The sequence below is a fragment of the Staurois parvus genome, unplaced genomic scaffold, assembly GCF_062004578.1.
Source record: "Staurois parvus isolate SC_StPar_1 unplaced genomic scaffold, SC_StPar_1.0 ptg000154l, whole genome shotgun sequence".
NCBI classification, from domain to species: domain Eukaryota; kingdom Metazoa; phylum Chordata; class Amphibia; order Anura; family Ranidae; genus Staurois; species Staurois parvus.
Window position 1 is genome coordinate 2,104,980 of NW_028317950.1, and position 26,140 is coordinate 2,131,119.

The 26,140-nt window shown below is 43.3% G+C and overlaps 2 protein-coding genes across 2 annotated transcripts in view; one reads left to right on the top strand and one right to left on the bottom strand.

Moving 5' to 3' along the window:
- YIPF6 (Yip1 domain family member 6) overlaps nt 1-26,140 on the top strand; it is a 66,971-nt gene that overhangs the window by 28,877 nt on the left and 11,954 nt on the right. The gene's annotated exons all lie outside the window — the stretch shown is intronic.
- On the bottom strand, nt 15-25,313 carry LOC149463412 (ficolin-1-like). Its single transcript, XM_089674902.1, has 9 exons — nt 25,187-25,313; nt 22,136-22,249; nt 18,476-18,520; nt 18,362-18,397; nt 13,351-13,392; nt 7,863-7,990; nt 6,803-6,932; nt 4,811-4,945; nt 15-875 (listed from the first exon to the last, which is right to left on the bottom strand). Exons 1-9 carry the CDS (start codon nt 25,263-25,265, stop codon nt 634-636), a joined length of 951 nt encoding a protein of 316 aa, XP_089531028.1. The 5' UTR covers nt 25,266-25,313; the 3' UTR covers nt 15-633.

Consider the following 26,140-nt stretch of genomic DNA (forward strand, 5'->3'; position numbering starts at 1 on the left):
ACAAACTTTGGGGGTTTTTTTTCAAAATTTTCTGTATATTTTTATTGTTCTATAATGTTTATATAGCAAAAAAACACCAGTAGTGATTAAATACAGGCGTACCTTGGTTTACGAATTTAATGCATTCTGCGGGACTTTTCGTATACATTGAAAACCAATTAATCCTTTCCGGAGGTCAGAAAAAAGTAAAAAAAAGTCTTATCTGTTCAAAACCCTTTATAAAGTGCACTTTAAAGGCATAGTACTGTACAGGGACATGATTAAAAAAAAAAATCGTAAATGCATTGAAAACCAATTAATCCGTTCGTATTGCGAAAAAAAAAAAATTACGTTAACCGAGGTACGCCTGTACCACCAAAAGAAAGCTCTCAGAAAACTATACAAATGTCATTTGGGTACAGTATTGCATGACTAAGTAATTGTTATTCAAAGTGTGACAGCCCTGAAAGATGAAAAATGGCGTGGGCAGGAAGAGGGTTGAAAGCGTCCATTATGGAAGTGAATAAATACCTCAATCACAAAAAAGAACACATTATGGCCACTAGGCACAGTAAGAATTCATCAAGGATGGGCTAATACTTGTCACATTTGTCCAACAAATTTTTTTATGTATACATAGACCCCTAAGTGTCATTAGATTAGTCTAATCTTCATTTCAGATATCTTGTAGGAATAATTGTAACCATGTCCGGTGTACCAGTTGATACCGTCAGCATAGGAGTTATGAGGTCCCAGTAGGTAAAGCCCATTCAGGTTTGCATGGTGGCAGTTATTGTACCACCATCCTCCTTTGTGTAGGCTGGCACATTTGTCTGCAGTAACGTCGTTGTCCTTTGTGGAGAATGGCATGTTCATATGAACATCCATGGAGTCACCTTAAAAAACACATTAACAGAAATTACAAGGTATGGTACTGGTAAATAATTGCATCCATCTATACAGGACAATGTGCACCATGTTCTTTGCTATCACCTGTTTGTTTTGGGGGGGGGCACTTACTGGCAAAATTCTTGCTGCTGCCTAAGTCCCTCCCCCAGGAGACTGCCAGAACTGCTATACTGGCTACATGAGGCTTAATTCACTAAGCTCTAAGGACCGTTATTATAGCACAGACTTTTATTCATCAATGAAAGCCAATGAGCCATAAAAGTAACATTACAAATAGTGATTGCTATTGCAATGATTACCTGCATTATACTGTAGCACTACCTCCTTAGGGGTCGCTAGATGATTTGGGTCCCCCTATAGTCCTGCACAGCCAGGCATGATGCATTTCCACAACAGCTTGCATCCAGAGTAGGAAATCAGTCCTTGAGCTTTGGTTTTGTTGTTTTATCGAGGGATTTGAACTGTGATAGGGTTAGGGGTGTACAGGATGCCCAAAAGGTACCAATAAACTGAGGACAACATTCTGGAACTATTTACAAGCCTTCTCTGCAGCACATTCTCTGTTGGAAAGTTAGCCAGCATCTCCTTAATGTACTACCCCAGACCCTAGATTAATTTCTCCTTTCACCTAGCAATCTGGAGTTGTCTCTGAACAGGGGATCTGGTTCCTGTCACTTTAAGAACTAGACAGTCACTAGTAGGGGGCTAATCTGATTTTCCACCAGAGTCTCCTTCCCCCTATCCGCCCAGGGGGTGTAGGCGTGCTCACTCAGATCCTCTCCTGCAATGCTTGTGGGTTGGTGGCTGCTGGGCCGCTCCTTCCCTGCCATACAGGTGGTCCTCTGTCAGGGTGCCAGTGAATCTTGAGGTTTCTTCCTTTTCAGCTCCAGGCCTGCACTGGGCCTCTTGTCAGCCTCCTTCCTTGAGCCTCACATCTTCCACCCGAACTCTCCTGCAACTCTCCTCTACTGAGCAAGCTCCCACACTTTCAAGGGTGTCCAGCCCCTTACCAAGCTCTTGTTGGGGACTTGTCAGGACCCCTCAAGAGTGCAGCCAGCCACTCCTAAGATCCACCCACTGCCTCTAGAGCCTTCCTCCAAAATCCCTAGAACGGGGAAATTTCAGAGGAGCTGGCCTGCAGAACCTCTCAGCTGACCTAAACTTTGACCCAGCATGCAATCACACCCAAGCTGCTACTCAGCCTTCTAGCTGACAATTCAAATCTAGCTAAACTAGGATGGTGCTACAATAGCTTAAATCGAGAAAAAAAAGGAAAATCAAGAATTTTTTAATTGAAATATAAATAATGACCATAATTAAGCACTGCATGCGATAAAAGGAGACCGTTTCACCAACCTAACAAAAATTGCAATTAAAAGCACAAAATAAGTAAATATTACAAATGCTCATTCCTTGTTAGCACCTGGGCACGGCAGCAAAAACTGATTGGCTCCTTGGGCCGGTTCTCTCTCTTCCAGTCTAAGCTCTACTGTGCAGTAAATTGTGAGAGGCTGCTACCAAGTAAAAATTCACGTATCAGCGGTGCTTACATTAAAGCAGAAATAAACTCTGCTTGTTTAGTGATTGATTGAGTGCTGAATGATTGTTTGCTCTGGTCTGTTCAGAGTTTCACAGGCTGGGAGAAGTTTCTAAAGCATAAGGAGAAAGAATTCAAATAACCAGCCTGAATATTGATCAGGGCCTAGCCAATCCCTGGGTAAGTGTTCTCAGATGGTGGCTGGGAGGCTGATAAATAGTCTGGAGCCCTGAAAAGATTGTCTTTCCCCAGTAAGGAGAGTTCCAAGCCTCAAGGGGCTGTTGCCCTTGAGGCAGTCTATGAACTGTGTGGCTGTTAGGTCTCAATAGTGGCAGGGCAGGGACCTGGAAGTGATCTGGAACTGACTGCAGGACTTCACCACTAAGAAATCGGTCTAGAAAGGTGCCATTTCAATTACTGGACTGTGTTCAGAGGAAGCTGGAAGGTGGAAGTTGTCCTGGGGACTTGTGAGTAAAGACCACATGCTGATTCCTGTGACCAGGCTCAGACTGGCCTTAGGGCCCACAGGGCATTTGCTGTCCAGCCTGATCCACCCAGTGAGCAGAGAGTAGTTGGAGTGGAGCTTCAGCCTGGGATGGGGGTTGGGAAAAGGCAGAAAAGAGGGAGGGGGGTCGAGTCACTGCACCATGGGTCTCTAGGTTGTACTTGCCCCCTAAGCCAAAAGTTGCCAGTCAGCCCCTGTAACTGAGGCACATTAAACTGTGTTTACTATGCTTCAGTTTATGAATGAACGGGACAGAGCTATACTTTAATTCTGTGCTGCTGAGGCTCTGCAGAGATGGACATTGAGGGCTGTGTTCTCAATTTAATTTCTCTCTCACAAAAGGTGAGATGTCAGAGGTCTGTTTAGACCCCTGATATCTTACCAAAACTCCGCATAAGGCTCCTAAAAAAATTGTAAAACAAAAATAAAATGGTAAAAATAAATAAATATATATATATATATATATATATATATATATATATATATATATATATAATACAATTGTAAAAAAAAATTAAAAAATAAAATAAAAATGAAAAAAACTACTAACACCAGTGACAGAACTACGGGGGTTGCAAAGGTGGCACTTGCGAGCGGGCCCTGGCATCCTGCCACCGGTCTCCAAGGGAAGTGCCCCCAGGCTCGGGGCTGCTCAGTCTAAAATGCCTATTTTTTTGTCCCAGTCTGGGCTTGCCTGTGACTGTGTAGCATCCTGGAGACTGCACTTGGTACTGGCATTTGTACATAGGCGCAATGTAATCAGATGCCAGAGACTTGCTTCATGGTCTTCAGCTGTGAAACCTTAGACTGCTCAGAGACTTGCTTCATGATCCTCAGCTGTGAAGCGATAGACTGTCTATCATTCACATTTACTTAGGAAGAGAATTGTCCTCCCATGGCTGAATACTAAACGTTCTGGAGTATCCCTTGCCCTAATTACAAAGAGACAACCCTTAGACCAGGGGTGTCAAACTGGCGGCCCTCCAGTTGTTGTGAAACTACAAGTCCCATCATGTCTCTACCTTTGGGAGTCATACCTGTAACTGTCAATCTTGCAATGCCTCATGGGACTTGTAGTTTGGCAACAGCTGGAGGGCCGCCAGTTTGACACCCATGCCCTTGACTGTTTATTGGAGCCAGACTGTTGGACTGTTGTTTGGGTGGACAGGTAGCCTCTGCAATTTTGGGGAAGAGCCAGGTAAAGCCAGCAGCCCTTACAGGAGTAGTGCTGCAGTGGTCTAGGCTGAAATAATGTCATACATCCCAGGAGCAGGAGCAGACTGACAACTCATGGGGCCCCCGGGCAAGAGGGGATCATGGGGCCCCTGTGTCCTTGCCCTCACTCAAAAAAGCCCAGGAGTCTTCATTGTCTTTCATCTGGAGGAGGGGCTTTCTCAGCTAAGCACACCCTACTGTCTGCATGCTTGAGCCAAGGGCAGATGGATTCCAGAAAGTAAATGCTATATGAATCATCTGCCCTTTCTCAAGGCTGCCATGGCCAGCAAGGGGAGTGTTTTTCAAAGTGACATCTCAACAAAATAAAGCACGGAGACATGGATAGATGGGCGAGTTTGCTTTGCATAATACAAATGAATTAAACAGTGTTTTTGGTTTCTGGTGCTCAGATACTGATAAGTTCTGTTTTAAATAAAGCATTTTATTATGTATCAATGACTACACAGCCACATTGATTTGTGTCTTTTGTGCATACTTGGGAGTATGTCTAAAGTGTGCTAGGCAGTCATTGCCAGGCAAGGAATTCATTGACTGTTATCTTATTCTGTCACTGGCTCCAGGCTCATGCTGGGCATCTTAGAGGACCAAAAAGACTGCTCTTGGACATTCATTAGAATGATAACAGTCAGCTAGCAATATCTTACCTGCATCGCCCTGAGTAAAAGCCCCAAGTAATAATTTGTATTTCTCAGCCTCTCCCAGGACTTGAAAGGACGCATACTTGGCAAAATTCTTTTTGTTGTCAACGGTGTATAGATCGATACGCAATTCCCAGGTGCCTGTGAAAAGATCCACCAATACAATGTATTTTGAAAAGCACTGACACCCTTCATTTATAAATATCTCAGCTGATCAACAAGATGTAAAAACATAAAACTGATCATACAGGGTTAGATCATGAGAACTTTCTTTCTTGTCATCATTGAGTCAACGAATTTTGTTTGAAAGCCCTTAAAATTTCCTTCAGATCTGCCACTTGAATGGAATCCGATACATATTAAAAAGGTTTCATTACAATATGTGCGATTTTTCTCGAACGGAAACCCCATTCACAGAAGTTCTGTTGTTCAAGAAAAATATTCCATCTTTTCCACGTTTCTTATCACTACGGCTAAAAACGAATGTCAGTTTGGCCCCACTGGCCATTAGAAAATGATTCTCAAAATGAAAATTGAAAAAAAAAATTCTACTGGTGTAGTGGTTAGCTCAAAGAACAATTCCAAGCATGTTTTTATATAGTACATTGGACTAGCCTGGACCAGCGCATCTATGTATATACCATACCTGGCCGATATATCCCTGGGACCTGGAAATCACTTAGATGTGACGGGAGTCACTTTGGGTAGGGGGCCCATAGAATCCAGCTTACTTTGCAGAGGTTGGGAGACCCCTGTCTCAGCTCCCCATATCCCTCTTATGTGTAAATCACCCTGTGGCCTGTTAGGGGTACAGGGTGATCTGTCCTAATATTGTGTGGGCTTTGTCTCAGACTGTGTAGACATGTTTAGGAGATAGGTGGGGTGGGGGTTGTGGATTGTTTGGTGTTGTGTGGCTGCATCCCATTGTTCTATTGTTTGTCAGGCTTGGGAGCAAACTGTTATGGGATGTATGTATATTAGCTTAGTGGGGGGGGGGGTCTCCACTAGCCCTCCCTCCTGATGGGATTATCTGCTGGTGTGAAATTTGAATACCTGTGTCTCTCTTGTTACTAGATGTAGATTGCCCCGTCCTATGTCATTATGCAGGGAGGGGGGATTTTCCCCTTGAGTGTATATATCTTGTATCTGTGTTCAAATAAAGTAGTCTACTTCTTGTTTACTTCAAATCTGGTGTCGTCTGGATCTTGGGGTAACAATAGCCAGATTCACTGGTCTCATGTTCCAGAGCCTGAGAAGCAACTTTTTGATGGATATACCCAGTCGTGGGTGTCTGGGGTCCATTACAGTAGACACTGCTACACTGCTACCCCAATGATCTCTACTTTCTTCTAGGTCACATAGTGAGTGGTTTTACCTCACTTTGGAGCTAATTCTTCTCTTATCTTGTTGTGGCTTTGGGACAGGAAGTTGAGGGAAATTCCCTCAATGGAACATAGATGGCAAAAGAATCTGACCCTCCCAAAATTAAAGGGGTTTAGCCTTCAGTTCTACTTTAAACCCAGCTTGAGCACCAATCTCATGTCTTTACGCAATGCTAGACATCCCTGGCCAAGAGCTCAGAAGGAAAATAGTGACCATTCTTGTTAGAAATATGGTTCTTGAAGGTGTAAGGCAGCGGTGTCAAACTGGTGGCTCTCCAGCTGTTGCAAAATTACAAGCCCCATCATGCCTCTACCTTTGGGAGTCATGCTCGTAACTGTCAATCTTGCAATGTCTCATGGGACTTGTAGTTTGACAACAGTTGGAGGGCCTCCAGTTTGACACCTGTGGTGTAAGGTGTTAGAAGTACCCCCACCTTTCTCCATAGCATAGGCATATACAAACTTAACATTCAAAAGTGAAGTACAAACTCACATATGCCAAAACTTGAGGGAAGTTTGTACTTGATCCTCAAGCATCTATGGGTGTACTGTATCTAAACATCTTCTGTGATGGAATGGAGGGAAGATGAAGGTGCTCATGTGGCAGTCTCATTACCTGATGATGTCAGCATATGAAGATTGTCGTTGCCCAACCAAAACTCAGTCAGGCGGCTCCCGAAACCTTTCTTGTAGGAATTCCAATCACGGAAAAAATCAACTGATCCATCATAACGTCTCTGGAAAACCTACACACAGAAAGTTATTACTGCAAACAGATGGTATGTATTTTACTTACGGATACCTTTGCCCTTTGCATTGCACTGTATACTGAATTTTCTGTTTAGTTGACTCCACCATTTACTATAAGGCCTCATTTACACTGCAGCTGAAAAACAATGCTTGGTAAGTATTTCTGACTCTTCCCAAGCCACACACTCCCCTCTCCCCAAACAATAGGTCTAATTATGTCCCCTGAGTGGAATGGCTCACTACATATCCGCCATATAAATTATTAGCAAGCGGGGACTAAATGTTGGATGTAAATTTCACCTATGGTTTCCGAACTGCCTAAAAAACAGCCAACTATTTGAGTGACAATCCTGCAGCCCAAGGCTTAGGTCTATGCAGTCAGGCCAGAGGACCTACTATGTTTTAACATATTGGCCAGTTAATCCCAAACTGATTGCCCATCCCTAATCAAAAATATCTAATCACTATGTCTTTTAAGTTACACCTACATCAAGAAATAGTATGGTGTCCTAGTCTTCCTACAAGCACTTAATTTATCGATGAGTTGTTTCGTAGCATGTTCTAAAAGAAAAAAATGTTCTTCTTGAAAGCACACCTTTGGCTAACTAAATTCCATGAAACTTTACCTTGCACCTACTGTAGAGTAAAGACTCCTGATTTATGACAGAGCACAACAAGAGCTCTAAATACTGGAGAACCCCAACATGCAACTAGTGTCTTTATCACCAGCTCTACCTGCCCATTCTCAGCGAGACAAGGTTTAGAAGGTTTGCAGATATGCTGACCATGGCATGTGGCCATTCTTTGCTTGTCACAGTGCCCCAGGTTTTAGGACTCTTTGGGCCTCTCACCACAACTTTAACATTTAAGAATTATGTCTTGTTTTTTCTTTAGCTACATTGAAGCTTCATCTTCTGACCACTTACAATCCAGCCTCCTCCATCAGTATCCATATCACACAACACTTTCATGGGCTTCTGGACATCTGGGTATATGGTGTACCAATCACTTAGTATTTCACCATGCTGTAGGAGTTCCTTGCAGTTTTTTGCAGCTGAGAGAAAAAAATATTGATTCTGAGATGTACTGATCACCCATATAAGTAATTAAGACAATATCCTAAAACAGATCTAGAGATTTTCCTTACAGATCACTGAGCCTTGATATAGGAACTCTATATGCAGAGCCACAAAGTTCCAACAAGACCCAACTAAAGCTGGCCATAGATGGATTGAAATTCAATCGGATCAGCGGGGACCATCCAAATTTCGATCCATCTGTGGCCTTTCCCATTCGAAAGCAGTCAACCTACTGATCAGCTCCTTTCGAACAGGACAATTGTGTTCAATCAGCGCATGCAGGCAATCAGCTGCAGTGATGATCAGTGTATTCTGGCACCGCAGAGGGGAAGTCCCACTGTCAGAATACAGTAGTGCAGGGGGAGGATTCTTCCGTCCACCTCGAATATGTGATCATCCGAATCATCTATGGACACCTTTGGGGACAAAACCTACATAGCACATTTGCAAAGAATTGTTAAAAGAAACTAAGGCCAAAGCAGCTGATGAAATACTTGTTTTAATGCATATACTAATTTTAGTTTGAGGTTCACTGGTCTTAAAAGGCCATGGACAAAAGTCTCTAAATTAGTGGTGGTCAACATTCACAAAACATGTTGACGCATGGCATGCCTGTAGTCCCATAGTCAGCTTTGCAGCACAGGGAATGTATTTCTTCCCCTCTACTTCCACCCTCAGGCAACACAGACATGCCCCCGCACTTGAGGAAAGGGACAGGTAAAGACACCACGTGGTCATGTGACCACTGGATTAAAGGAACTCTATGGTCAAAGCAAACACTTTCCTTTTATAACACCAGCATTATAATAATAATACAAACAATACTTATTATTGACAATCCAACAGAAGCTAATATGAAAAATGATCCTCCTTTCATGTTGTGAGTGCTGCCTGTCATCTCTTTCCACAATCTCCTGGATTCCCTGCATGCTTTGCAGCTTCCCCTCTGCTGTTTATTTTCAATTTCCAAAGACTACATATCCCATGGTAACTTGCTGCCTGAAAGCAGTACGGTAATTCCTGTACTTACTCCGCCTCCTGAAACTTCTCCTCTCAGCACCGCTGTAGTTCAGATGGTAGTCTCTGTGAAATGTGCGACACAGCAGTGCCTCCACACATGGCATTGTTACTATAGGGTTGATTTACCAAAGGCAAACAGACTGTGCACTTTGCAAGTACAGTTGCTCCAGAGCTTAGTAAACGTGGTAAAGCTCAGCTGACTAACATCATCCAATCGTGTTAGCAAAAATGCTGTTTTTTTTATTTTCTTGCTTGTGATTGGTTGTTTATTGTAAAGTGAATCTTTGCCTTGTTTGCTAAACTCTGGAGCAACTGCATTTGCAAATTGCAGTCTTTTTGCCTTTAGTAAATCAATCCCAATGTGTCACGGAAAACCAGGAAGGAAGTCTGTGGGGAGCTTCACAAAATAAGTTAGAAAACTTCAAGATCATTCAGAATACCCACTTACCGCCTATAGCAAATTGACGGCCAGGCCGGAGTTTTGTCGTTCCAGGTGGGCGTCATATGACGTCCTCCTGTAAAGGGCTGTGCTACGTGCATGATCTGTCACTGGCTGTGTCCATAGGACATAGCCGATTACTGACCAGTGTACTGGGCCACTGCTGGTACCATGTAATCGCTGTGACCAATCTCAGCAGATCATATGACAATTGTAAACAATAAATGGCTTCGATTCATGCCATTCATTGTTACAATTATGTTTTTAGCTGTGATTGGTCACAGTGATCACATGGCACAGACATGGCCAATCACAGCCCATCTGTACCATGGGATTAGCTGTGGCCAATCACAGCTAATCAAACAGAACAAACCAAATTAATTAATTTCATTCAATAAAATGCTTGCTTTTAGAAGTGAAATTCACTGCAATAAGCAATTATAATGTGTAAAAAAAAAATCCTGTTCACTTTCCCAGAGTAGTACAATGTTACTATGGTAACATTATATTGCTCTGGTCATGGCGTGTGTAAAAAAGAAATCGTATAAAAAAATTAAAAACATTTTTTTTTAATTATTCATTTTTTTCCACACTAGCACCAGTCAGTATCCCTGATCACCTCCACAACCAGTTATATGATGACGCTATACTACACTGGTGACAGTATGTTAAAAAAAAAAAAAATTGTGAAAACATAGATTTTTCATTTCTTTATCTTCCAAAAAATGACAAAAAAAATAAACTTCAAAAAACTTACCATGCCTCTTACTAAATACCTTGGACTATCTACATTCCAAAAAGCGGTTATATGGGAGATATCTGCACTGTCCTAACATTTCTGAGACTGAAGAAATGAGATTGGCCGTCAGTACATCAGGTTTGATCAATTTTCAGATACACTATATTGCAAACAGTATTGGTCAGCCTGCCTTTCCACACACATGAACTTTAATGGCATCCCAGTCTTAGTCCGTAGGGTTCAATATTGAGTTGGCCCCGCCCTTTGCAGCTATAACAGCTTCAACTCTTCTGGGAAGGCTGTCCACAAGGTTTAGGAGGGTGTCTATGGGAAGGTTTGACCATTCTTCCAGAAGCACATTTGTCAGGTCAGGCACTGATGTCGGACGAGAAGGCCTGGCTCGTAGTCTTCACTCTAATTCATCTCAAAGGTGTTCTATAGGGTTGAGGTCAGGACTCTGTGCAGGCAGTCAAGTTCCTCCACCCCAAACTGGCTCATCCATGTCTTTATGGACCTTTCTTTGTGCACTGGTGTGCAGTCATGTTGGAACAGGAAGGGGCCATCCCCAAACTCTTCCCACAAAGTTGGAAGCATGAAATTGTCCAAAATGTCTTGGTATGCTTTTGCCTTAAGGAGTTCCCTTCACTGGAACTAGGGGGCCAAGCCCAACTCCTGAAAAACAACCCCCCACCATAATCCCCCTCAATCCAAACTTTACACTTGGCACAATGCAGTCAGGCAAGTACCGTTCTCCTGGCAACTGCCAAACCCAGACACGTCCATCAGATTGCCAGATAGAGAAGTGTGATCGGTCACTCCAAAGAACACCTTCCCCACTGCTCTAGAGTCCAGTGGCGCCATGCTTTACACCACGGCATCCAATGCTTTGCATTGAACTTGGTGATGTAAGGCTTGGATGCAGCTTCTCGGCCATGGAAACCCATTCCATGAAGCTCTCTACACACTGTTGTGCTAATCTGAAGGCCACACCAAGTTTGGAGGTCTTTAGCTATTGACTCTGCAGGCATTTGGTGACTTCTGCGCACTGTGCACTTCAGCATGCACTGACCCCACTCCCCTGAGCTGCTGTTGTTCCCAGTTACTTCCACTTTGTTATAATACCACTAATAGGTGACAGTGGATAATTTAGTAGCCAGAAAATGTCACGGATGGACTTATTGCACAGGTGACAACCTATCACAGGACCACGCTTGGAGTCACTGAGCTCCTGAGAGCGACCCATTCTTTCACAAATGTTTGTAGAAACAGTCTGCATGCCTAGGTGCTTGATTTTATACACCTGTGGGCATGGAGGTGATTGGAACACCTGAATCCAATGATTTGGAGAGCTAGTGCAATACTTTTGGCAATATAGTGTATTAATCCCATAGTTTGTGGACTCTGTAACTTTCCTACAGACTAAATAATATACACTGATTTGGGTTATTTTCCCTTTTTTTTTTCGTTTATTTAGCAAAAAAATTAAAAACTCATTGGTGATTAAATAACACCAAAAGAAAGCTCTATTTGTGTGAAAAAATATAAAAATTTCATATGGGTTACATGACCGCACAATTGTCATTCAAAGTGCGACAGCGCTGAAAGCTGAAAATTGGCCTGGGCAGGAAGGGGATAAAAATGTCTGGTATTAAAGCAGTTAATAGAAGTAGGGTAGGAATAATTGAAATACAATCTGAAAATGAATATAGGATTTTTCATTTTTGACTATAGAAACATTTTTAAAATGAACTAAAAGTAGAGAAAGTTTATTTTAAACATTATATCATATACTGTATATTGTCCTTTAAGCTGGCCATACATTATACAATTTTTTTTTTTTAATTTCCTGAGATTTACCTTCAACCAGGGGCGGACTGAATATTTGGAAACTCGGGCACTGCCCGAGGGCCCGGGGTGAGTAGGGGGCCCCATGAGATGCCCCTGGTACCTGTTTCATAGGCTTTTTTGAGTTTAGGCAAGGACACAGGGGTCCCATGATCTCCTATTGCCGGGGGCCCCATGAGTTGTCAGTCCGCCCCTGAATCCAACTAGCCTTAATTACTTATAGCCCACATAATGGTTTCCAGTGCGGAGTTTAAGATACCTTTTACCAACTTCACAGCTTTGTTAAATGAATGACAGGTGCAGTAATACGAGGGGTGTTCAAGTCGAATCGGGACTTTTGAGTTTATATAATCAAGAACAAATTTCAGGGTGTGGAAACTGCATTTACTTTTCGACATACTCCCCTGCTACATTTATACACTTATCCCAGCATTTTAAGGCCTGGAAAGCTTTGGCATAGAAAGATTTGTCAGTACGCCTGAACCATCCTAGGACTGCCTGCTAAACTTCGTCATCAGTGCTGAAATGCTGACCTCCGGGGAACTCTTTTAGGGGTCCAAACAGATGTCAATCACTTAGGGTGGGGTGTGGGCTATAATGAGGATGTGGCAATACCTCACAGCAGAGTTGCAGTAATGTTAGCAGTATGAGCTTGTATGTTTCCAAGAAAATCTTGGCCTTCCCTGTCAAAACGTTCCTTCAACGCAGTGCAGACTTCAGCTCTGCTGTGCCGGTCAAAAGCGGAAAGCTGTCTTGGTACCCATCGTGCGCTAACTTTTCTAAAATTCAAATGTTCGTGAATGATTGCGTTCACCCTTTCCACAGAAAGACTAGTCTCTGTCAATTTCATGACAGGTTATGCGTCGATTATCCGGAATCAGCCGTGAATGTTCACAGGAATGACTGCTGTGGGCTGGGAACCACCACAGCCGGGATCGACACTGATGGACGTGCGCCCATCTTTGAAACGTTTACACCATTCAAATCTCTTACTGTGGCTGAGCGTCTAATCACCGTACTGTGCTTGACGTCTTTTACACCTTTGTTCTCAAGAAACTTCATCACCATATGCTGTTCCATGCACACACAAACACTGTTGTCTGCCATCTTGATCAATGGTCTCTGGACCTGGCCCACAACATGTGCGCGCCTATCAGTAATAGGACACACTTGGCACTTACTACTGCATGTAGTACCTCCAGGCTAGCATCCCTTTTGTATACCTGTAAACTAAAAGTCCCGGTTTGACTTGACCGCCGCTCATAGATTCTTCTTGGAAAGGTCAAACTTACCATATAAAGAACAAGAAGGTAATCCAGGGTCCCCTCTTCCACCTGTGGTGGAAAACACAGAACTTTGACTGTTAGTTGTATATAAGAGAACTGATCTGTGCTGGATTCATTTGGGATATACTGGACATTATGTATATTTATTACTCTCTTAGTCTTAGTCATCTGGAACATGTTTGCAAATCAGGAAAGTCAGAGAAAGGCCAGAAATCTTGACCTAGAGAGAAAACAGGTGGCGCACACACCTAGTGCGTCAGCCATTTGACCGCACTGACAGTGAGAACACCTTGCCTGCCGTTGTGGCCATTGTCATTTTTCTATGCTTTTTAGATACATGCTTCGTCTGTGAGTATGTTTTTATTATTTCACTCCTACAATAAACCTTGGATAATGCACTAGGTGTGTGCGCCACCTGTTTTCTCTCTATCCAGTGGCTGATTTCCCCGTCTGAGGAGGGCTGCACCCCTGGAGCATTTCCTTTGGTTGTCGCTGTCCTGGTACCCTTGGCTTCCCTTTTGGCTGTGCATATCCTGAGGCGCTGGAGAGTACATACGATATCAGAAATGTTGACCTGCATACTTGTTCCAGCCTACTAATTTAAAGTTTTGAAGTTAAAGGTTAACAGGTTTTTTTTCAGAACTATTGCTCAGTGATGGCTGCCTCTGTGGTTTCTCATGATATGTTTCCTTTAAAGAATTCCAGGTATATTTATTTTATACATGGTTACGTTGGTCAAGCTTGGATCAATGTAACTATGCATATACCGTATCGGAGGGATCCCTGTAGAACCTGGAAATCACTGTAGTAAATACCACTACTCCAGTGATCTCCACTAGCTTCCAGATCCCGTGCCAAGCGGCTGCCCTGATGCTACTGATGGGCCGAACACCCCCCTGTTCAGTTTGCGGTCGAACATTTGAACCTCCTGAAAGATTGACCATAAACTTCGAAATGGGACAATTTACTGAGCGATATCTTAGCACATCTGAGTATGCGGTAAGATACCGCTCAGTTACTAAAATACTGCATGAGTTATATTACTAAGTCATGCGGTATTTTAGTAGTGGAACATTCATTCATGTTTCAGCTGTCAGCGGAGGTTCCCTGCTGAGAGCTGAATGTCAAAAGAATTGTTGGCATTGACTGACAATTAAAATTTTTATTTTAAATGGTGTGGTGTCCCCCCCCCCCATCCATACCAAGCCCTTTGAGTCTGGTATGGATTATGAGGGGAACATCTTCTTAAAAATAGCGTGGAGGCCCCCCCCCCCCCCAGTATCCATACCAGACCCTTATCTGAGAATGCAGCCCAGCAGGTCAGGAAAGGGTGGGGGACAAGCGAGCAGTCCCCTCTCCTGAACTATACCAGGCCACATGCCCTCAACATGGGGGGGCTCCTCCCCTAAGCACCTTGTCACCATATTGATAGGGACAAGGGCCTCCTCCCCACAACCCTGGCCAGTGGTTGAGGGGGTCTGTGGGCAGGGGGCTTATCAGAATCTGGAAGCCCCCCTTTAACATGGGGGCCCCAGATCCTGGCCCCCCACCTATGTGAATAAGTATGGGGTACATGGTACCGCTACCCAGGCACAAAAAAAAGTGTAGTAAAAAATGACAGGAGACAGTCTTTGACAAGTCCTGTATTAAAAACAAAAATAAAAATAATGTCTCCTGAAGTACATCCAACATCAATCACAATGCCTGCCAGCATGGCCAACCTGGATAAAACCCAAAACACTCTGCTCTTGAGGCTGGCTCCGTCTGACGGCTGGAGCTACCCAGCCCCTTGTGACGTCATCATGTGCTGTGATTGGCCAAAGCATTGCACCTGACCTGTGGCCAGGTGCATTGCTTTGGCCAATCACAATGCACTGTCAGGGCACAGTGCATTGCGGGGCGCAACGGGCGAACAGTCTGCCGAATGCCCTTATTAATTATGTGTTCAGTGAACACACAAACGGCACATATTCGACTTAAACATAAAGCCCATCACTACCTGTTCCAATCTGACCCCAGGAGGTCAGTTGCTTCACATGGGCACTATTCAGAGAATTCTTTGTATTTCTCTGATTGGGTAAGGTAAAAAGCGTGACACCACTGCCCCACCTTTCCACCGCATTCAACCAGAGAAAACTTGCATTCACACGCAAATAATTGCCGCTATATAAATTCTGTATAATAATAATAATAATAATAATAATAATAATAATAAATACAGATGCAACGCATTCCCTGAATGGCACCTTTGTCAAGATGTCTCTGTTCAGAATGCAGAAGGGCAGCCATTCGACAAAAGACCTAATAGCCAGTAGAGATCACTAGAGTAATGGTGCCTACTACAGTGATTTCCAGCTTCCAGGTAGATCCCACAGGTATGGTAGGGAGACCAATATAAAACTATGTAGAAAATGCCATACGCTGTACAACTATCTAAAGTATCACCAGAAATCAGATGCAGGAGGGGCTACTGGTGTATTCCTGAAGCTCAGTAAATGCACATGTAGGTACCTGGGGTGTTAATTTTCACTTTTTAGGGCTAGGTAAAGCAACCCTGTAGGGCTGACTAAAACTCCAGCAGAAATGCTGTCTCAGTAGAAAAGCTTTTATTCTCACCTCTCCAGTGGCCATTGTCTCCCACCTCATTGCAGTGCTGCAGCCTTTGTAAGACTGTTCATCAATGAAAACGTTTGGGTGTCTGATGTCTTAATGAAACGTATTTCATTTTAAAATGTTTTTAAATATTAAAAGGACAATGACAAATGCACAATAAACGGGTAGGAGAGGAAGCCGTAGTTTGACATCTTCGCAATGGGCAATGAATGACCTTGTCCTGGAACTCTTCAGAGAGATATTATTTTCTTTAGAACAACTTTTATCAACCTTTTCACTCCAGAGGAACCCTTGAAATAATTTTCAGGTCTCAGGAAACCCCTGGTTTGGTATGATCAATCAATTGGGGGTCATCGGGATAATGTCCCTTACATTGGTGGTAAGTGGGAAGAATGCCTCCCCACCTTACAGGAGTGACCAGAATTACATCCTTGCAGTCATAACACTGGCTCTGCCAAGTGGTGTTGGACCTGGAACTATGCAGGTACCAGCAGATGTAGGTCAATTAGCCACAGCTCAAGGAACTCCTAGCCACCCCTAGAGGAACCCTGGTTGAGACTGGCTGCTTTATTAAAATTAATAGCAATGAGATAAAATAGGCCTTGTACACAATGGATGCACAGCAACAGATGAACCCCCTCCCCTTGCAGTTGGAGCAGCATTCTACAAAACAGGCAAGAGAAAACCATTGGCCCAAATGTTGCAAATACTATTCAAATTGCTGTCCACATTGTAAAGCAACTGTCAACTGTACTGAACCATTCAGGTCAATATACTATATTCCTCATACCATTTAATAGTCTATTGGCAGGGGTGAGAAGATGCTTAGATACGAGGTGGTATCAAAGTTTCAAAGTTTGTAAGATGCCAACAGATGGCAGCAATCCTCACATGTGATTTGAACAGGCATCATGCCAAGTTCATCCCCAGGCTGCTGGCCCAGCAGCAGAAGGAACATTGCATCGAAGCCTGCCAAGAACTCTGTCAGCGTGCCATGAATGACCCGTCCTTCATGCTGAGGATCATTACCGGTGAAAAAACTTGGGTGTATGGATTTCACGCAAAATTTCATCTTTGCTCTTTGTTCTAACTTGCTGTCCATGATGAAATAGCAGATGTGGTAAAGCAGTCAGAAATGCACCAGTTGCACAGCTCCCAATGTACACAGGACGATATCTTTTGGCACCCTGACTTATGAAGGTCGGTGCTCCCTGTGACTCTGCATGCAGCCTTGTGCTGCAATCTCTTGGCGTGTTGCAAAAAAAAATTTTTGTTACCACCTCGTACATCCCATTCTGAAATCAGTCTTAACAAGCCCTGAAATTTGCACAGGCCTAATTTGTTAACACACTGTTTTACAAGTTGAATGATATATTTATATACCCGTCTTAGAGACTACAGTTTGTTATATTAAAACATAATGCCCTACAGGTTAGTTACATCGTTTTTTTAGACAGAGGCTGAGTAGCAGCCTGGATATGAGTCAGCCTGTGAAGAAAGGTAGTGAGGTTACCTCAGGACAGGCTGGGAGGCTCTAACAGATCAAGGCTTCTGGAGTCCTCCCACCTGAAACTTGAGAGCTTTCTGGAGGAGGGGTGGAGGAGGTCTATATCTGTATATTTAAGGAACCCTGGCCAATCGCCTGGCAGGAGGCTGGGCATGTTGACCAGGGCAACCCTCAAATGTGACAGAGCTTGGGGGGAGGTGTGCAGTGCCGGGTGAAAGATGGAGTGAGGAAGGCAGGAGTGTGGAGCCTGGGAGGGGGCCTCAGGGAGGGGGCATACCTCCAGACCATTGTAGGAAAAGAGGACCTCCACTGTGCCACCATCACCTGGGAAGGACATCCTGAGCTGCAGGGAAGGAGCCAGCTAAGCGAAAGGCCTGAAGGGAGCCACCAACCCACTAAGCTGACAGGAAAGGACAGAGTGGATACTTTTACACCCCCTGGGCCAGTTAAGGCAAGAGGGCAGTCAGGTGAAAGACCCAACTAGCTTCTCATCTGGGACTGCTTGTGCTAAATTGGCAGCTTCTGGGCCCCCTTGCCCATGGAATACCCTCAGTGCAGCTGGGTGGAGGAGGTACACTTGGAAGAGTTTTTGGAGCTCTTCAAGAAAAGAGACTGTTGCTATCCACATTTCTGTACATAGTTTCTAAGGAGATTGTGCTCAAGTTCTACAGTACCTTGGGCATCCCATATATGCCTAGACCCTATCCAAGTTCTCAGCCCCTTAATAAAATCACAAAACCAAGCTTAAGGGCTGTTCTTTGACTCCAATGAGCAAGCGTGAAAAATGCATGTTGCCTTGCCGTGCAGAGCATAGGGGGACACAAATCAAATCCCCTAAAGGAGTAATGCTACAAAAATATAACTTAAAATATGGAAATCTAGAATTGGAAGTCTTACCTCTTTCTCCTTTCTCTCCCCTAGAGCCACTATCACCTATAATAAACATAAAAAACTCTCAGTATTGCAGCATAAACTACAGAGGATGTAGATGGATAAGTGAATTTTACAAACCTTTTTCACCTGGAGGACCAGTAAATCCCGTAAACCCCTTGTCTCCTAAATAATAAAAGAACATATATGAAATGTTATTTGAAAAATTTGCCACTGGTTCTACTGAAACTTTTAAGAGCCATCAGATTTCCCACACATCTATAAACAAAATCTAATCATTGGCATGGTGCCTTGCGCCATATATTCCATCTGATGGAGGAGTATCAACTTCACCCTATAACTGTTCACCAACTAAAGGAATAGAGAAAAAAATTGCCTTGCCTTGTAATATTTACCTGTCCTATTGTTCATGTCTTGACTCTTTAGGCCTTATGCACATAGGACTTTTTCCCTCGGACATAGCGGATCACCGATCCACGGAAAGAGCCGAAGATGTCTGCTCGGTCATGTGATCAGCTGTGTCCAATCACAGCTGATCACATGTAAACAGGGAAATGCCGGTTATCGGCATTTCTCTCCTCATGAGCTGTCACGCTGATGATCAGTGTAGCCCCAGCAGTGCCACCTGTCAGTGTCCATCAGTGCCAGCTGTCAGTGCCCATCAGTGCCACATCAATGCCACATATCAGTGCCTACCAGTGCACATCAATGCCACATATCAGTGCCCATCTGAGCTGCCTTTCAGTGTCACCCATCAGTGCCAGTCAGTGCTGTCACAAAAACGCGCATCCGAGATGGACGCGGTGCAACCATTTTGGTTTCAGTCCTGCTAAGGGTATCCATTTCTCATTCCCCCCCCTCCCTTCCTGAGAGGCACAGTGACAGATGTGTGTGTGTTGGTTATGGGTCAACAGCAGGGCAAGGCATCCCTAGTTCAGTGCTGAGCAGTCTGCGAAAGTGTAGCCTTTCTCACCTAGGCCAGGATAAGGCCAGTGTTCCCCCAGAGAGACAGAGCCTCTCTGCCCAAGAACCTGTGTAATTTCTCACCTCGTAACAGAGATAAGGCAGCTTTCCCAGGAATTGAAAGAGGTTGTAACCTCATAAAACCTAGCATCGTAGGTGACAGAATTAAATGAACATTCCTGAAATCAATTTTTATCCTATGTCTCATATCTTGGAATATGAGAGACATACATAAAAGCCAAACATATCATCGGATGGACGATGTGCCGACGAACATTTTGATGGGTCACTCGTCCACCTCAGATCACCGGGGAGCCAAAACATAGAACTTGTACACTGTGTAACGTACAATTTCATAATTCATATCTACATGATCCTTAGACTTATCTGCATAATAAAATACCCGCGGAGAGAGTGTCGCTTGTGCAGCTGGGAAGTTATAGGCCAGAATATGAATTATGAAAGATGCTGGTTCTAATTTTGGGTTCCGCCTGCCAATTCCTCCCTAAACAGAGTATTGGTCAGTTACTCAGAGCCACCCCCCTGCTGGGGGACTTTAAAACACAGGCTAGCAGGCCTAAAGAGTAAGTTGAAGACATCTCCTATCTTTCCATCGTAACATATGGAGATCAAATCCCGCTTCTGCTCGGCAACTTGGATCTGCTTACATCAAAGGCTTAAATGGCAAGTAACGTAACGCTTTAACTTCTCCCTGTTATCTCTTTGCTGTGCTATCTTAGTTACATCTTCTCTGTAAATATGTTATTGCACCTGTTTGACCCTTTTAGTAATAAATCTTTCTTTCTGAAAGTGTTGAACTGTTTCTATAGTTCTTAATTGCAATTTACGAATCCCTGCCTTTGAAGAGACGCTACTGTTTGTTTAAACTTCTGTATAACCGGCCTGCGGACCATTTTATACAGACAATTATTTCAATCATTATAGTGGTATAACGGATAACGCGAGTTTCCTCTTTCTCTGTACAAAAAGGAGGTGGCGGCAGTGTGAAGGGGTTAGTTACATAATTAACCTGACCCAGTAACAATCGCTCAGGCTGACGGCACATCAATCGGTTGTCCATAAGCTGGAAAATCGTTGTGCAGGGTGCAGCTGGGTGTGGCATTGTTACACACCTCACATCGCGGTGTTAGATTGGCTAGTCTTTCAGTCACGAGTTTGGTGAGAAGGTCTGGGGTCTGACGCCGCGGTCATGACAAGTGCCACCTATCAATGCCAATCAGTGCCACCCAGGGGCGGACTGACCATTTAGAAACTCGGCACTGTCCGAGGGCCCGGGGTCAGTAGGGGGCCCCATGAAATGCCCCTGGGTGTGGTTTGAGTGTGGGTGAGGACACAGGGGCCCCATAATCCCCTATTGCCCGGGGGCCCCATGAGTTGTCAGTCCGTCCCTGGTGCCACCTATCAGTGCTGCCAATCAGTGCCACCTATCAGTGCCGCCTATCAGTGCCAGTCAGTGCCATCGATCAATGCCAGTCACTGCCGCCTATCATTGCCAGTCAGTGCCGCCTAACAGTGCTATATGTCAGTGCCATATATCAGTGCTGCCTTTCAGTGCCCATCAGTGATGCCTGTTGCATGAGCATTGGCTCATCAGTGCCACCTACCAGTGCCTCCTCATCAGTGCCCATCAGTGCCACCTATCAGTGCCCATCACTGCAACCTCATTAGCACACATCAGTGAAGGAGAAAAATCACTTATTTACAACATTTTATAACAAAAAACTAAGAAAAAACATTTTTTTCAAACTTTTCAGTGGTTTTTGGTTTGTTTAAGAAAAAAGAAAAAACCCAGTGGTGATTAAATACCACCAAAATAAAGCTCTATCTGTATCAAAAAAATTATAAAAATGTCATATGGGTACAGTGTTGCATGACCACGCAATTGTCATTCAAAGTGTGATAGCTCTGAAAGCTGGAAATTGGCCTGGGCAGGAAGGGGGTATAAGTGCCCTGTAGGCTAGTGGTTAAATGATGCTCATTCGGTACTAAGGGGCCCAAAACAATATCCCCCACAGCATGACACCACCAACAGCCTAAACCTTTGATACAAGGCAGGATAGATCCATGCTTTCATGTTGTTTACACCAAATTCTGACTATACCATCTGAATGTTATCCTCCATTTCCTGTTCTTAGCTGAATGGAATGGCACCCATTGTGATCTTCAGCTGCCATAGCGCATCTGCTTCAAGATTCGATGTGTTGTGCATTCAGAGATGGTATTCTGCATACCTTGGTTGTAACAAGTGGTTATTTGAGTTACTTTTGCCTTTCTATCATCTTGAACCAGTCTGCCCATTCTCTTCTGACCCCTGACATCAACAAGACATTTTCCTCCACACAACTGAATATTTTCTCTTTTTTGGACAATTTTCTGTACATCCTAGAGATGGCTATGTGTGAAAATCCCAGTAGATAAGCAGTTTTTGAAATATTCAGACTAGCCCATATGGCACCAACAACCATGCCATGTTCAAAGTCACTTAAGTCCCTTTTCTTTACCATTTTGATGCTCGGTTTCAACTTCAGCAAGTTGTCTTCACCACGTCTAGATGCCTAAATGCATTGAGTTGCCGCCATGTGATTGGCTGATTAGCAATTTGTGTTACCAAGCAATTGAACAGGTGTACCTAATAAAGAGGCTGATGAGTATATATATATATATATATATATATATATATATATATATATATAGTGACACCCCTCTAAGCTCTAGCATGGTATAAATATTTTTCTTCGTATGCCGTATTATAGTATGCCATAAATACAGCAAATTATTAATTTACATTTTACTTGCCTTTCATGCCAGTGGCTCCAGCTAATCCATTTTGCCCGGGAGATCCAGGAATACCAGGACATCCTCTGAGAATGGTCAATTTATCAGAGTCTCCAAGTCCTATGACCTTTACATCTGCAAGTAGACAGGACACAACATTAATGGGGGGGGGGGGGGGTACTCTTTTATTAAAAAGGGAAAATGTAACCATTTAGCAAGAGAAACACCAATGGAAAGGGAAGTACAAATGTCCTTGACCTGCAGCAGATTGCTTATTCTTAGATCCTCCTAGAGATTGCAGGGGCAATTGGTCTGTTTGGAGCTTCTTTTTCTCTGTGGAGCTGAGAGCCCCTTGGCAGCTTTGGAGAGAGTCTAATGAGCTACCTGATGTTCATGAATAAGAGAATTCTGCAATACCCCAACAACAGAATGCCAACTGATAAATAGTCAGAATTTTACTCCTGTGCTGATCAGATCACTTTAACGTCTCACTATTTTCTGCTTTTATGCCCTATTTTGTGGGTTTGCGGTCTCTGTGTGTTGGCACCATTGTCTCTGTTTTGTGCCTTTCATTGCCTGTCATCTTGTGCAATCTGCTGTTAAACTGAAACATTTTTTGGGTTCACTAATCCTTTAAAATTTACATTTCTGGACCTAGATAAAAGTAAACCTTCTATTAGGCTGTAAGCTCTTATGAGCAGGACCCTCTGTACCCTCTTGTATTTTATTGTATTGTAACTGTACCATCTCCCTTTTTATATGGTAAAGTGCTGTGCAAACTGTTGGCGCTGTATAATTTCTAATAATAATAATAATAATAACAATAATGTGTATAGCCATTTTTTTTAATTCTGGGTAGAGAAAAGAAGGGTTAAACCCCTTCCAGTTTATTTATTTGCTGTCTGTGTACCATTGTGGAAATAGATGGTTAGTGGAAATCTCTGAAAAGGAGGGCAATTCCCCGTGAAACCAGGTGTCTACGGAACAGGTGTCCCCATTGGAAGATTTCCCATTACCGTTTGCTCTGGGGACACTCTTTGCCTTTCTCCCCACTTTCTCAGTGAAAGTAGTTACCAGTACAAATAGAGGGGTTACTCTCCCTAATGGGACACAGACAGCAATAAAAACCTGACATATTGTCTAACCCTTCCCCACTCCATCCCAAATCTAAAAAAAAGTTTTGCCTAGAGCTCCATGTTTTTTAGTTGTGGCACTCTTCAAAAGTATGCAAAATTTTGAGGCCCACCAGTCTAAAATGTTACTTATCAATGGGAAAACTGATGCTGGGATGAGGCACATAACTGCCTTAATGAAATTACATTTACATCAATCTTTTGACCCAACTTTCATTGTTTGAACACATTTGCCACCGAACACCTCTTTCTCCCAAGCTTATCTCAACAATGTATTCACAACTGAATGCTCTTAAGAATCCTGGAGGCCAAGCATGCGTTCATGAATGGGAACTTGACCTCAAAAGCACTAGAGACAGGGCAGGGTGGTTAGAAATTTGGACCACAATAGCCTCCAGCTCTATCAATACACTTACACTTGAATGAGCCGTTAAATCTGTCTCTAGATGGTATCTGGTCCCCACCCGTTTAGCACATATTTGCCCTAGCTCCTCCAGCACCTGTTTTCGAAGCTGCTCGCTCCCACGGACGTACTTCACACATGGTGGTCACGCTCCATGCTTTCTAGATTTTGGACCAAGATCCTAAAACTGTTGCAAATGTTGCTAGACCCCCCCCTTTCCCAGAAACCCTTGGTACATCCTATTGCATCTGAAATCCCCAGACCTCACGAGATCCCAATTTAGATTGGCTACGTCTGTTCTACTAGCTGCAAAACAAACTGATAGAAGTCCGTCATCTTATAGATAATATTATTATCAATGAGAAGCTTATTTGCATCCTTCTAGACACACACAAAATTCCTAAAAATATGGGCCTCATGGATACAATATGCTCATCCCTCCTCAGGGAAGCTACACATTACTATAGGTATTGATGACCCTGGGATTCCGGGTGGGATGTCCTCAACATCCTTCTCCTACCCTTTCCTTATTCTTTTAATTCTGCCCTATTCCTTTCCCTCTGCTTTTCTCCTGGTCCCTGGCCCCAGGAGGCCTTGGCTACTATATTTCTTAAATATCTTCTGTGTAGAGTCCAACTCTATCTAACCCAAGATTGGCTCCCAGTTCATGGTTAACATGAGTTTACCCTGCCTCCCTTTCCCCTCTTGCCCTCCCTTTTTCCTCTTACCCTCCCTTTCCCCTCTCACCCTTCCTTCCCTACCCATTTTCATGCAGCCCACAATACTGGTATTGTTACTACAACTCTGGCTTGCAACAAGTTATGTTTACTGATATCCACTGTTTTTGCTTATATGGTTTTCTGTGACTCATGGATACACTTTGACATTTTTCATGTTAGTCACATTAGTGAATTTGTACGGGTTACATTATATATCTTGTAAAACTTAAATAAAAACCTATTGAAACTGAAATTAAATTTACATCAGAAGCCCCTCTTCACATCAGATATCCTAATCACGTTATAGGTCCCCCTACATGTCAGAGTCCCTCCATCACATAAAAGCCCCCTATAACATCAGAATCCCCAACCACCACAGACTCCCTTACCCTTCTGGATAACACAGCTCTCTCATCCAAATCTGATCTAGGGCAGACTGGGTCTTGTGCTTGTGGCTCCCAAGTGGAAACCAAAGGGCACCCTGGCTAAGAAACACTGGCCTAGAGACACATATCAATTTAATGGTAAATTATTATTATTTGTTTATGTGTAATTTATTAATTTTACTGGTACAATTATAGTTAGTGCCAAAAATGTGTGTGCTGACTCCCATAACAAATACAACCAAAGCAAAAAATGAATGTACCAATCATGACAGTCTGGCCACTAGTGTGCTTGCCAGGTAGGTCACCAGTGGTAGTCTATGTATCACTCTGACCAGTTTAAGAAATACTTTATATCCAGTATGTAGGTAGTAATAAGAAGAAACATTATAAAGGTGAGGAAATCAGCCTATCATTGTATATAGAGGACTTACCTGGACAGGTTTCATCAGCAGTACAGACAAAGGCCACTGCCCAAAGCACTATGAGTGATGGTGCCCACATGATTACCATAATTTCTTCTTCTTCCCTGCTCCAAACTGCTCTGAGAACAAACTGAGAAACTACAGGGAACTTAACTCCTTTGGAACTCCTCCTATTCACATTCCTCCACCCCTTGTAGCACAGAGGAACTGGCTTATTGTTAAAAGTGGGAAAAGAAAAAGAGCACAACATTGGAGAAGTATTTTTTTAAATTTTTCCATAGCATTAAAATGTATTTATTTATTTCAGGTACTTACAGTGGGGCAAAAAAGTATTTAGTCAGCCACCAATTGTGCAAGTTCTCCCACTTAAAAAGATGAGAGAGGCCTGTAATTGGCATCATAGGTAGACCTCAACTATGAGAGACAAAATGAGAAAAAAAATCCAGACAATCACATTGGCTGATTTGGAAAGAATTTATTTGCAAATTATGGTGGAAAATAAGTATTTGGTCAATATCAAAAGTTCATCTCAATACTTTGTTATATATCCTTTGTTGGCAATGACAGAGGTCAAACGTTTCCTGTAAGTCTTCACAAGGTTGGCACACACTGTTGCTGGTATGTTGGCCCATTCCTCCATGCAGATCTCCTCTAGAGCAGTGATGTTTTGGGGCTGTCGCTGGGCAACACGGACTTTCAACTATCTCCAAAGGTTTTCTATGGGGTTGAGATCTGGAGACTGGCTAGGCCACTCCAGGACCTTAAAATACTTCTTACGAAGCCACTCCTTCGGGTGGTATGTTTGGGATCATTGTCATGTTGGAAGACTCAGCCATGTTTCATCTTCAATGCCCTTGCTGATGGAAGGAGGTTTTCACTCAAAATCTCACGATACATGGCCCCATTCATTCTGTCCTGTACATGGATCAGTCGGCCTGGTCCCTTTGCGGAGAAACAGCCCCA

What these genes read in the sequence shown, in the direction of transcription:
- LOC149463412 (XM_089674902.1), bottom strand. Translation starts at nt 25,265, where the DNA reads ATGGTAATCATGTGGGCACCATCACTCATAGTGCTTTGGGCAGTGGCC. An exon ending in GGGAGAGAAAGGAGAAAGAG is followed by an intron (nt 13,393 to 18,361) that starts GTAAGACTTCCA and finishes TTTCCACCACAG; the next exon opens with GTGGAAGAGGGGACCCTGGA. An exon ending in CTGATGGAGGAGGCTGGATT is followed by an intron (nt 6,933 to 7,862) that starts GTAAGTGGTCAG and finishes TTCTGTGTGTAG; the next exon opens with GTTTTCCAGAGACGTTATGA.